Source organism: Ylistrum balloti, unplaced genomic scaffold (assembly GCF_031769215.1).
Source record: "Ylistrum balloti isolate Yb309-2 unplaced genomic scaffold, AGI_CSIRO_Ybal_v1 Utg370186, whole genome shotgun sequence".
Lineage (NCBI taxonomy): Eukaryota > Metazoa > Mollusca > Bivalvia > Pectinida > Pectinidae > Ylistrum > Ylistrum balloti.
In genome coordinates, this window is record NW_026782169.1 from 348,082 (window position 1) to 362,731 (window position 14,650).

A 14,650-nucleotide genomic window follows, 5' to 3' on the forward strand; every position below is an offset into this window, starting at 1 on the left:
TGCCTTTGGTACAATCACACCGCTGTTTATGTTACAAATACAAGTCATTCAGAATAACACCAGTAATCATGTTACACAGACATATCTACATAATAATTCAGATAGGTCTGATATTGATAACGGGTAAAGCTTGTTTCTGGTTGCTTGTTCAGAAGGATTTCGGTGTCTGTTTCACTAGAAAAAGTTTCTGGTTTGTAGTGCAGAAAAAATGCCCAAGTCTCCTTTGGCAGAAACGGTTTCTGGTATGTAGTTCATGAAAGGTTGCACAAAAGACACGCAAGTGAATAACACCTTTAAATACAAACGTTTCCATGTTTGTTGTTTAAAAATTGGTTTCTGATCGGAGGTTCAGAGAAGTGTTTCGACTTGTTCTCCTGTAGTGGATTCTAATGTTTACAGTCCAAACTGTCATGATCATTTTTTTCTAGAATCATATTTACTTTTGAAGAATTTGACTCAGTAATAGGCCAATTGTTGTTAGTCCGTACTCGCATATCTTTAGGAACGTCTTGTTGTAAACATTATCAATTAAACAACGTCATTAATGTTCTCTATACATTGAACTCATCCCAATATTTATGAATCTATAAATATTTGAAAGAAAAATAAATATAACAATGACAATCTTATAAATCTGTACTTTCTTTTATTTTGACATGAAAATAAATAAAATAGAATGCGATTTCTACAAATATGATATATAAGCATACTGTGCACGACATCGAATCTTACTTTCCTTTCGTTTTCCAGTGTACCAAATAAAAGTGATTGGCGAATGTGATGTCTTGCCTCTAAAAATTATGCCTGATATTACAACAGAAATTGATTTGCAATTGTTTCTTCAAAGACATGAATAGACATGGCTAATATATTTGTTATTTTTCTGCTTTACTTCAAAAAGTGTTATTGTGAATGGTTTTTAAAATATATCTTAGAAAGATGAAGCTTAATGTTCATTTATTGATATTTTGGCTTTTTGTGTGTGTGTGTGTAAAGTTAAGTATTTAAAACGATAGATTGCTTTAGGAGGTTAATCGCAGACGCCACATACTTTGTTCAATCAACCATACATTAAATGACACATTCGTTCATGATCATACTTACAGCAAAATAATAATATTTGTCACAAATGAAATCACCGGTATAGGTGGTTTTGATATTAACCACATATTGGACAGACTGTACATCAATACATATACACACTAATATAGTGGATTGTAGTAATTGGACACGCTAAAGGGGGACATCTCGGATTGCAGAAAATCTTAGAAATACCAATCGATTTCTTTTTATTTCATTGAAAGTCGAATTGTTTAAAAACAAACATTTTTGAAATTCTTTCATAAATAAAATATTATCTATCAAATGTTTTTAATATATAATAATTAAACATAGGTTTTATTGGTAGTTATCTTAGTTCTTAAAAAATTTTAGGCAAATTTACACAAATATTGACCCTTCTTGGACAAGCACTGAGTTAAATTATGTACAAAATGATAGAAAATAGAAAACAAAAATAATACAGTCCCGAAATAAAAGCAATAAATAACTACGTTGAAAAATATAACTTAGTCTATTCAAATATACAAATCTACTAATTCTAATATATAAGAGTTTAGATTTTACCTAACTAATTCAAAAGTTTCCGCTGTTACCTTATTAGGTCGAGGACTTCGATATTAACCTTATTAGGTTTTCTCGCTATCGGTTGTTTGTCATACACATGTTGTTGTGTGTATGTTTACTGAAGTTCAGATATGGCAAGATACATATACTGTTTCTGTGGTCTAGGTGTTAAGATTCTGAATGCATTGGATGATTGCTATAACGCAAACTTATGAAACAAAATTTTGTTTTATCTTGTAAACTTTAATTTAGATTCTACAATGCATAAAAACACCTGTAAACTTTTGATATGAAGCATTGAATGGGTGCTGAAAAACACATTGATCCGAATGTTGTTATGTTTTTTGATATGGTCACATCGCACAATACAAATAGTAATAATTTAAATCAAAAACACACTGAGGTAATTTAAGAAAATATCATACTGGAATGACTGGGCAATGAGGCTAGTTGCCAGCACTAGGTTGTTTATATATATATATAGTCACGTGATCAAAATAAAATAAAATAAATAAAATGACTTTTAGGTTTCCTGACAAATTTAACGGAAATGAAAGTGAATTATTTTATGAAATAAATTTAGCATTGTGGATTAAGAGCACGGATTGTCATCGGTGTTCTATTTTGCTATTTAACATGGACAAGTTGTAAATATGGAAACTTTGTTTTGGCCTCCTTTCTGAGATAAATACATCGTTTTACAGACGACTTGTATCGTATGGCGATAGTCTTTCTTTAACTTCACGAGACGTTTCACCCACAGTTTTTTTTCTGCTGTGCTCGCTCTTAAGTGTTCTCATGGTTCATAAACAACGTCTTTGTCCTATACTATATTCAGAACCATGGATAGACAAACAAAGGTCTTTATCAGATTATCCTCCAATCACGAATATTGTACCATGGCTGTTTGTCCAATCAGAGTTTTTGTCTTTCCATCCAATCACAAATTTTGTATCATTTCTTTAAGCAGCACTTCCATATCCATATTTCCATTTATGTGTCCACAGAAGAGGTTTTCAATCATTTTACAGTTGATACCATATAAGGCAGGGAGTAGCAGCAATAACCGAGAGTAATGCATGACGTCAGTGGGTCGGACCAATCGGACGTGTTCTTGCAAAAGCTGCTGTATCAGGGAGTTCAGTTGGTCAACCATACTTGGTCTGTCCAGTCCAACGTAACCTGTAATATACAGCATAACAAACATTACAGTTACAGTTCATAAAAAAATCTTGGTCATGTTTATATTTCTTTTGTTTTGTTTTGTTTGATTGTTGGTTTGTTTGTTTAATTGTTTTGTTTCTTATATGAATGGATGATTACTCATAATATGTTTAACAATTCAATGACGTCATTGTAAATTTCCCGAAAGCTTTAGATCGATCAATTAGATGAAACTATAAATCATTTTCTCATTAACTAGAAACCATTTTGTGTGTACAATGTCCAGAACACTGTTTGTAATCAAACGTTATTTTATCTAATTACTTAAATATGTAATTAATTAGTTTGTTTATTATACTAAGCGTAGATATAACAAAGAATGTTAACTATTTATAGAACATCCTGCTCGAGAGCAGACAGATTTATCATAACAACTGAGGGAGTGTAGGAAGTGTTAAATTCGGTAGAAGGTCATTGAAAAAATTCGCATGTGCGTTGCTAAATAGCTTGTATCAGACAGTAATCATAAGATCGTTATGTGATAAGGCAACTGGCTTGAAGTGTGTTTGGCATCAGCTCAGGAAGATAGCCAGGTTTAAACTTTATATCGGGAAACAAAGACTGTGTATTTTAAAGTACGATGAATGAATACTTCGGGCTAGATCCATTCATGACTAATTTGTATATATTATCTATCTCTGATATACAAGTGACTACGTGTCAAAGCTGATGCTAGAACTGGGGGATTTATACACCGTGAGCTTGGTTTACAGATGAGAACCGTGTCTGAACACGCACACAGAATGTATACACTCATCATTTCATAGACGGTATCCTTACTGACCAAGGTCACAATTGTTAGCCATGAGGTAAATAGTTCAACTGACCATCGGTCACGCTCGCCACTGACCAGTGACATAATTTTGTCTATGGCCACGGGTCAAGCGAGTACTACTAATGACCACAGTCCAGTACACACGCACTTTTGCCGAGTCATTATAAACATGTGGTTGTTATGATAACAACAGTTATTTATAGATGTAGATAAAGCTCTAATGCAGAAAACTGTTCCGATGCTACCTTTTTAAATTTAAATTATTTATTAAAAAAAACGAACTTGGTGTAAGAATAATAATTTAAAGAGTATTCCTAAATAATTTCTGTCGAACACTCCCATTTACTTCGTTCACCTACTGCGAAAAAGGTGGCAAAGAGGAATGACGCTAGTTCATTGGCAATGAGCCAATACCTTTGTATTCGGTCGCGGTTGTAAAGAATGCAGAATGCCAATTTCGTTCCAAGGACATAGCCGACCTTATACGTCAAACCCGAAGGGCGTATTTTCCATACCCTACAATGCATTGTAACTTTATATTCAATAGTACCATTATTTGCCTGTTCTATTATTTTTGCCTGATAGAAGGACGACTTTTATGCGATAGATCTACAACACTAGAGTAATGATAGTGTGACCTTCTCGTGTTGGTTTTTACCTATAAACGGTAGATAGAAACACACAAGAAACGTACTTGTGCTTCGTCCCATATAATTTAACTAGAACCTTGAAAGAAGATCAAGTATCATTGACCCTGACTCTAAAAAAACACTAAGGATGGGAACGAATAAAGAGAAATTGATACCAGGAACTACTGCCCGATTTACTTTTGCTTCAGATAAATTTAAGTAAATTCCGAGAACCTAAACAGGAAAACAGCTGTAGTGTGGAATTTTTACCAATCCACTTTTTAAAAATATATTCAATATCCTATTGATCAGGTTAACAGGTTAAAGTTGTAGAGATACACATAATGAACGAATTAATGATTTCTTCACAAGAAAATTTCTTTTTGTTTTTCGAAATGGACAGTATCATGGTCTGATATTTTGATGACCCTGTAGGTATAAATCTAATCCATAATTTATATCAAAATTCGTTCAACCAGTTCATGAAGGTTTAACCCGTTCATTAATACAGCTATATATATTAGCCTTTCATCACCTTCGCGTTGTAAGTTAACTGACCTTAGTCTCGCCTAAGCCGTGTTTCTCGGTGTATAGTTCCGATACACGGAGGCTAATGAGGGGTCAATTTCACAGAAGGTCACTCCTAGGAACACTAGGGCGATGACCTGGATGGGGCCTAGAATGACACACAGCCTGCGCCTCACCATCTGCCCCAGTGTGTTAATCCCTAGCGTGAAAAGCTGTCCTGCTGCCTTTGTTTGGTAGCAGTGGGGCTTTTTTTCTTTGTTCAGAAGGAAGGCAGGTCACTGTATCGTGTATGAACTCAAGCGTCCCATCAATACAATTTCACTCTGTCAACCTTGACCAGAGTCAGTAGCCCTTAGTGTCCCTTTAAAGTCTATTTTTTTAAAATTCGATTTATTCATGTTTGTTCAAGGACGCCCGCCCGTTTCTAATTTGAATTCTTTGTAACCTTTTAACAAATATCATATTAAAATTTCCATTTTTTCTGACTTTAGATATTGTTGTGCAACTGATCTTAAATTTCTGATATGCTTTTTATGGCCATTGTTTTTTGTATCAATTTCCTTTAAAAGGTACAAATATTGGAGTTAAATAATTTCCTCAAGATTTTCATTTATTTAAAGTCTCTCCACATATTCAGATGTCGTATTGGTTTACATTCTGATGTTATATCATATTTAATAAATACCCAAGCTATCATTAAAGGAACGTAGTGAATCTGATAATATGAATTTCGCAGTAATTTCAGATAAGTTTGATGTTTACTTTCAATTTACATATATTGATTATGTATCATGTTTCATTAAGTCTGTTCTTTGCTGTTGTGTTTAATTCAATTGTATGACATCGAGTATTGCATATCCATATTGTAAATCAATGTTGGGTGTACTACAAGCAAATATAGCTTTGATGTTTTAATATGAGCGTGCGAATTATACAAAGTCACACAAGAAAATAACACTTTTAAAATACAATTTTAAAATAAAAGTTAGACTCGGATTGCATCATCCAGCTGTATTTTCCTTCTTGGACTAGTCACTGATACTGATGGCTCAAATTTTTAAACATAGAAGATGGAAATGTATAATTAAAACAGGTCCAAATACATGCTGAAAATCAGATAGTAAGGTGGAGAAACCTCAAAATTGAGGGCATCTGAAACATTTGTAAATAACATTGGAACGTACCTGCATTGAAAAGGACGGCCATTCGTAGGAATGCATATTCTTTCTGATCTAGGTTCATATTTTGACATTTCTTAACAAAGTTTTGCACACTTTCCACCGATTTCATTGTAGGAGTGTCTGGGGTCGGGGTGCTGGATAGTGAATCTTCTTCTGGAGTTCGCCCACTGTGTGTTGGGGTGACTGCAAACTGGAAGTTGCTCTCCGACATGTACAGCAAAAGTAACCTTGTCCAGGAATTCAGAATCAGTGTAACCTTATCATTGTGTGACAAGTTCTGAAATTCAGGAATGGACTTAGAGAACTGAACAATTTTCACTAACCAGTCTGAGACACGGGAACTGACCGGCAACATGTTTTTCTTGGCTAATGTTACACGTGTGTTGCTCGAGATGGCTGTTGTAGCAGAGGAATCGAACTCCATACTGCTATTGGGACAACGTTCGTCCATTTCCAAGTTTTTGCCAATACTAAGGAGGTTCCTTAACAGGGATGAACCAGCATCCGATTTTGGAGATTCTGACATAACACTGTCACTATCTTCATTACTGGAGGTTTTACATGACAGATCTATAGGTTCTTGTTGGCAAGATTCGGATGGGTTGAATGGTGAACAGGCGGAATTGGTTGAAAAGGGTGATGGGACATGCTGTCGAGGTGACGTAGTGTATTCAGATGGTGACGACATGTGCCTTGGTGGCGTCGTATGTGCAGGAGAGAGTCTGCAATGAGGCGATGATGCCATGATGTGACGTGGTGAAGGCGAATGGGGTGATGACGTCAGAACATGTGGAGACGGAATATGACGTGGGGAAGTTGACGGCAATGCGTTGTCATGGAAACTTGGAATCCTTAAAGTTGAGATGTTGTTTGAGGTGAGACTTTGATGAGGTACATTTGGAGATAGCACATCTCGTATGGAATTTTGAGTGGAAGCCAAATGAGAATATTCAGCAGGCACCTGACCCAACAAAACACTTTGGAGTGTTGTGTTGTGTCTATTGTTTTGTCCAACATGACTTAAACCCTGTATGTTGTCCATGCTTGTCTTGTTATATGCTGGCGATTGTCTGTGATTGTTGTAGAAAGAACTGTAAGATTCCGGTCCATGGACAAGAAGTCTCTCCAGTGTGTTGCTACTGTAGGACACTGGATGACAGGTACAGACAGACCCTTTCTCGTGTCCAAGGTCCATGACCCTAAACGAAATAACAAGAAAAGGATACATTACAAAATACTCGAATATCAAAAGATTGAAAATTCTTGTTGAAAGCTTTGTCACTTAAACAGTCTGTAAAACTATGGTAAATTGCTCTGTTGTGAACTAATTAAAATTTTGTTTCAATTTTTGCTGCTCTTTCCATTCTAAATTGCTATATCTTATTATCAAACGTTTCTGGTTTTTCTTCTAGGACACCTTCCAAGACCAAAAAGAAAATACAGAAACAAGAACCGATAAGTTCATTTCTTGCTGAATTAAGGCAAACTGGATGTAATTATTGATTCAAATATCATCGAACTGTGACTTTCATTATGAAGACATGGGGTCCGTTTATTAAATACTTTGTTGCCTTCACATCTGGCCATCAAAAGCCTTTGTTACAATCTTCTATATTTAACAATGGAAGGGTGAGGTAACTTAAACCAAACTAGAAAAAACCTTATCGGTGAGTCAAGGCTTTCTAAATTACAAGAAGAAGGACGTTTAAAAATATCCGACAGGCGCACGATAAAAACAGGTATTGACCTCCGCGTAATGATACACCATCTGCCTAGCTGAGAGGGGAACAGAAACCTACAAGTACATAACTGTTTTATAAAGCGTGCTATGGGACTGACCTACTGAACCAGTTTTTGCCACGATACGAGTCCTTCATATATATATGTATGTATATATAGCGCATGGGTCGGATTACAAATGAAATGTTAACTCATAAACTTGGACACGATAGCCGATATAACATTTTCGATGGAATCAACCAAGAGCAAAAACCCTTTAAAGTGCACGTGTATTTCCAGATGTACTTCTAGCTAATGGCGGGCCAATGTGAGGCTTTCACCTCGGAGAGATATCGACCTCAGGGAAAAGAGGTTCACTGTACTTATTGTCTCCGAATAAAAAAAACCAATTAAGCAACAGTATATGAATAATAAGTTTAACAATTATATATTAATATTTCATATTGCCTTTTTAAACTTATATTTGAATATATGTATATCACTTTGTCTGAGTTAGTGATATGTGGATGAATGAGATCTAGGACAGAAAAGACTTGAATGAGATCAATGACAAAAATATGTTGGTTATATCTGTATATAATATTTAACTACATAAATACGGATATGACTATATTGGTTCAAACTGCCTGTATATTGTAGAGGAAATATGTCGGAAGTTCGTGGGAGTACGTGCTTAGAGGCTAAATATGTATATCTATATATCTAAATGTGTATATCTATATACATTATTTCATACCAAACACTTATCACATGTACAATAAATGTATAGCTGTACCGTACAAAAAATATCTAATTTTGATTATCATTAAATTGATTTCATGGTATGATTAAGTTTGATCTGACTAACGACAATGATGTCATGGCTTAATTTAACTTTGATCACAACATTTGAAGATTTCGATTAAAACATATCAATACAAAATTCATATAAAATATCTGAACAAAAAACAAATCAAATTTTATCAAACAATGTTTAGAATTTGAACAGGACATGTTAAAAACAATTTCAGAAAAAAATACTGAAATCAAATAGTGAAACAAACACCAGGATTTGATTTCACATTGACTGTAAATGTCACTGATGTAAATAAACATTACAATGTCATCATCAAAATAAACATCCATCGCATGTAATGAAAAAATAATATATACATACCTAGTGTTAAATAAAATTTTCCTTGTGAATATATCTTGAATATATCACTATTTAAGATATCCTCTAGTTCAGGTTGTATAAAACTTCCTTTTATGTAAACAACGGTGATAATATCCTGAATGGCGCTACACGACTGGCCCCGTCAATCTCTGACTGTATTCTGCTCGCTCCATCGACACTCGGAAAAGTATATCCTTTTAGACCTCAAAGTGCACTCGCCCCATACAACCCGCCGACCTTGACTCCGAGTTTTCATTCAATGAGGTTAATGCTTCATATCTACAACAGAAGAAGCTAAAGGAGCTCCGAATGAATGTGGGAATTGTTTCTTAGTCAGGTTTTGTGCGGTTTCTTGTATGTATATAAATTTGTTTACTCAAAGGGAGTGTGTTATAAAGGGTATGCACCAATAAAATGCGAATCTGTTAGGTGATTCATACAGAAATTCGCCGTGTTTTACTGGGTGTAGCACTTCTATTCATATTTAGATTGCTGACGTCATGACCTTGAGTTGTCAAACAAAACCACGTGCGCATAATCGACCCACTTCCTGTTGTGAAGACTGTCGCTTGGTGCAGCGAAGGCACGCCAAGTAAACAGACAAAGTAGACCTCGCTTATAGAAAAACAGAAGGGATGAGAATGTTATATTCTCAGTATGGATGTGTTTACTATCTTTACCTAGCAAGGCCTCATTTAGAAAATTCCAATCCCTTGTACTTATGTTAGCAGAAAGACGGGGCGCCCATAACATATCCGATAGGTGGGATGGTCTGTATTGATCTGTCAGCCAATAAGGTGGCGAGGCTGCCTGGTTAGCGCGAGCTGTTGTGTATACATACATTTTATATGAATGATCCTCCAGTGTTTACTTGTGTAACTATCAGTATGGCATGTGACTGGTTTAGATAAACAGCACTATTAATTCGGTCAAACTCGTTATATATCATCAAGGTCACCACGACATTTTTGCGTCATTTTCTTCGTGATTAAATTTTCCATTTTATAAATATTCATTCTATAAATGGTTTCCAATGTTCTACTTAATGACATACTACTTGATAAGTTGATATGTTAAACTGTACTACCATGAAATTTCGCAATAATATAAACAAAATAAGACAATTAAATAATTTCGATGAAGCCATTATTATTTCATTTTCATCAGATTACATATGTCACCTGCTACGTGAAGATAATTTTTTTAGTTGTATTACAGCCATGTATTACTTTGTCTATCTATAAAACTGCCTTGAGTGTACATACATCTGATATATTTGGAAGAAAAAAATTATAGGAATACAACATTCATACGTTATAAATTTGTGTCTATTTTAGACAGAGAGACAGAGACAAAGAAAGACAGTGAGAGAGATAGAGACACAGAAAGACAGACAGAGAGAGACAGCGAGAGACAGAGATAGAGAAGAGAAAGAGTGAGAGAGAAACACAGAGAGACAGAGAGACAGACAGAGAGTCAGAGACAGAGATTTGGCTAGTAAATCAAGAAAGTGTCTTATCTTGAACTTTATGTACATTAACATATCACAACATGATACAGTGCCTTTGTTACCTCTGTTGTAAATATATGTTGTGTAGTTATTGTCGCTACAAAAACAGTAAACAACGTAGTATGATCAACAAGGTCATATTTGATACTTGTTTACCAAAGCTCCTCGCCATAGCGGTTGGTGTTTGTGCAACGTCAATAATTAAAGAAAGACAACTCCAGGATCGTCATGTGACAATGATTATTTTCAGTATGTTGACAGCCAGCATTACAGCATCATCACGGGATAGATTTAACGTCAGTATGCTGTGTCGCAACGATGCCTTTAAAAGGTTAAAGTTTCGTAAAAAAAAAATACACAAATTTAAAAATAAATTTACGGATGACGAAATCATGAATTTCTTGTGGATAAAATCGTCAGCGTGTTTACTGGTAAGATCATCCAACAGTCTGGTATTGACAGCAGGTCACAAAGACCTTGCAAAGTCGTTTGATTTGATTTTCAGATATATTGGTGACGTCTTGTGTTTAAATAGCATGAAATGTATTGACCAAGTCCATCGTATATATCCACCAGAAATGGAAATCAAGCACGCGAGATACTCTTTACATTGGCCGCTTGTTTTCCTACAACGAAAACAACATGGACAGCATTCTGCCAAGCTGTATGATAAACGTGATGATTTCGATTCCCCTGTTGTGAATTTTCCATTTCTGGATGTCAACATTCCTTCATCCTCGACCAATGGTGTTTACATGTCATTGGGAATCATTCTATTTCTTTGTGCGATATAAAGCAGGACCTGTCTGATGCTGGTTTACTTTATTTCTTTGTAATCCGTGTGAATCATTATATTCAACATATGTTTTTAGTGTTAAGTGCTGATTTTGTGAGTATTATGGCTAAGTGCACATGAAAAATAAATACATAATGTTACAGTGTATGTCTCCTATGCGAAACCAAAATATGTTGTTGTTTTAGAATAACGTTCTTGCTATAGAATCAGTTGCTCGTAATTATAACATACCAAATATTTAAAATTCCCAAAACCTTACCCATTTGTCTTTACCATGCACTTTCAGTTAAACTTTTCACTACCAAAATAGTGTAACATGTCCTTAACCGATTTGTCAGGTTCTGTCTAGAATTAATGACAGGCAGTCTATAAGTAAGCGACTGGTATTTAAACTCACGTTAGGTTGATATGGATCGTATAACCTCTCATTTTAATGTTATATAACCTTGTTTTCATACCTTGTGCATGTTGTTGCATTCGATAAGAAATACTTTTATAAAGTTGTTGGGATTTAAAGACGATTTCTTTTTCAGCGGATTTTCACTGCAGTTTGTCGTGTGTTTAAAAATATACATCAGTGTTTTCAAAACATATGTAAAAAAAGGATAAATCTCACTTCGATGTCATTGAAATACTTACCTGATAGTGTTATTGTGCATGGTTGACATTTCTAAAGAATTGGAGTTTTTCTTTTGTGGAACAGAATGTGTTCAAACGAAACAGACTTACTTACTACATTAAGTGGATATTGTGTTTCTTTACAAGATATATTGAGCAATACCGGATTGTCTCTTTTTGGACTCGCCATCATTGTCACGAATTCCTGGATTCTTCAGATCTTATTTATTCATCGTAAAAGGATCTTGGAAATCAATCAATTCATCGTGAGCCTAGCTATCGCCGATCTATTAGTCGGAGTATTTGTTTGTTATGATGTTTTATATAATATCTTGCAATTTAAGATATTTGTAGAATGTATCCTTCGGGAGGGACTCTTCATATCTGTAAATCTAGCGTCCGTTTGGACACTAGCATTATTAACGTGTGATCGTTATATTAAGATACAACACCCGTTTACATATATAAGAAAATTTTCAAAGAAGTTAGTAAGAACAAGCCTTGTGGTACAATGGATACTTGCCTTTGGAATTGGAATGTGTCCCTTTTTTGGCTGGAATACTGAAGACATTTGGCAAATTTGCAACTTTTTTGGCACCATGGAAACAAACTTCATTGTCCTTGTCATGGTTTTGTTTGCACTGCCTTTTGTGGTCATGATTTGTGCATACATACCAATTGCGAAAACATCTTTTGTACATTTGAAAGCTATTCAGTCGATGGAATGTCATTCTAAAGATGTACCATCCTCTTCGCATACTTGGAAAACTGCGAAAATGGTGTTTATCATTGTTGGCGCGTACCTGATATGCTGGAGCCCAGTTGGTAAGTAGACGGACACGACCGATGTGTTATTACACACCATTTTGTACATAAAAAGAAAGTTTATCATACCTTATCCTTACATAAACCAAATCACTTATAAACTTCCCACATAAAGGTCGTTGTGATTTACAGAAAACTATGAATGTCAGAATCCAAGGTGACCCTCTATCTGACCGTCGGTCAGTCCTTAAATGGACTTTGTGCAACTAAAGCAGAGAAGGGGAACTATATGTCTGTTGGGAATGAACCAGCCAAACATTTCCTTAAAGAGCAATAACAAAACTAACTGTCGAAAATCAAGATGGCCATATATCGGCCATTGTATTTTCCGGTCAGCCCGGATAACGTACAACTACAGGTTGATTATGAGATTGAAAAACAAGGAAATAGCAATATTTCTCCATAATCATAATCCAAAGTAAAAATTCGATAAAACTAGGACAAAATATGAAGAAAAAGATTTACATGGAGAGTCTCGAAAAAGTACAAGGAAAATAAAACCAGGTGTTCCAGCAGAGTAAGCGTCTTCTGCTCCATTGACGACACCCGCCATGTAAACATTGGCCAATCAACGTAGGTAATGTTACGTTTTCAAATGACAACACGGAAAACAACAACTGAACCAACAAGAAAAATTAACGAGCACCTAAGCCCTTTAATATTGAATGAACTGAGACATGTTATTACCATATGTTTGCGATGCAGGAGTGTTGCTATCCAAAAATGACAAATTCACAATCGGGAAGTTGAAATCATCACGTTTATCATACAGCTTGGTGGAAACTTGGCCATCTTAGATTAACAAGTAACTTGTAATTCAGATTTACTTTTATTTGGAAATTCAAGAAATGTCTTTTGACGCTTCTTTTCTGGATTTGTTTTATGTGTTCATCGACGCATTTTGCCTTAATCTGAATGCCACGTTTATTTCATAGTGGCACAGTCACGTACTTGAAGTTCTTTAAAATTCTCGGGTGCATGAAAATCATTATATTGACCCAGGGTCTAGTGAAAAGTACTCGTATGAAAAGGTGTGATTCACCTGTATGTTTTGTACAGTCTTCCAGGATTTGCCAGTGACAATATGGACCCTGATTTGAAACCTAGGAGTCGATTGATGAATATCAAAACTGATCGGAGGAAAAATTAAAATCTGAATGGGGAAGTCTGTAAATTTGAAAAAAAGCTCTTCGTTATAAGACCAAACTAATTACCTTTCGTCGTCATTATTTCAACGAAACCAAAATTAAAAACAACTTCAATTCGAAAAAAAAAGACTTCTCGTTTTATTTTCAAAATGGGTGATGCATAGATTTGGTGTATATATTACACTTTTATTTTCATAATAGTACTAGTATTCTACTAATATTCTACAAATCCTTCGAAATGTTATTGCAATGCCAGTACAGAACAATTCACTAGGTCTTCTCTTGAATTTTTCTATACCTTATTAAAGCATTCGAAACTAATAATGAGCGCTTCACTACATCTTTGATTACCTCTGATAATATTTTCATTCCAAGTTAATACACCGCAGATGTGAGTAATGGTTAATTTTAGATGGAACGCGGCTTTAAATCAGAAACATGAAACTACACAAAAAATTCTGAAATAATTATAACTTATCTTCTTATTCTATGTTATATAATGTATGATTTTATTGAGATTCTTTTTTTCAGAAACAAATTGTTTGATAATCAAAATTGATTAACACAATAGAAAAGAACAAATGTGAAAAAAAAATATCGAAGAATGTTATGGCTTCCAGCACGGGTATACGACATAAAACCTAATTTTTACTTCAAGCTTTCCTGATCAAATAGTCTATTCTTCAGTTTCATTCTCTAAGCATTTCAACTGATTCATTGTTTTCAATATGTTGCAGGGATCTTCATTGTTATTGTCTACACAACAAACGTTGAATCAAGTTTAAGCCCGCGCATGTCCGAAAATGTTATCTTTACTTATTTACTTGGCATAGGAACTTTCAACAGTGTGATGAATCCACTTATCTACGCAGTCAACCTCGACGTAGTACGAAA

The 14,650-nt window shown here is 34.8% G+C and overlaps 1 protein-coding gene across 1 annotated transcript; it reads right to left on the bottom strand.

Moving 5' to 3' along the window:
• Positions 1-626: 626 nt before the first annotated feature.
• LOC132551203 (protein dissatisfaction-like) lies at positions 627-9,177 on the bottom strand. The gene is made up of 3 exons (XM_060215314.1): positions 8,860-9,177; positions 5,967-7,162; positions 627-2,808 (listed from the first exon to the last, which is right to left on the bottom strand). The coding sequence occupies exons 2-3, from the start codon at positions 7,156-7,158 to the stop codon at positions 2,567-2,569; spliced, it is 1,434 nt and encodes a 477-aa protein (XP_060071297.1). The 5' UTR covers positions 7,159-7,162; positions 8,860-9,177; the 3' UTR covers positions 627-2,566.
• Positions 9,178-14,650: the final 5,473 nt, after the last annotated feature.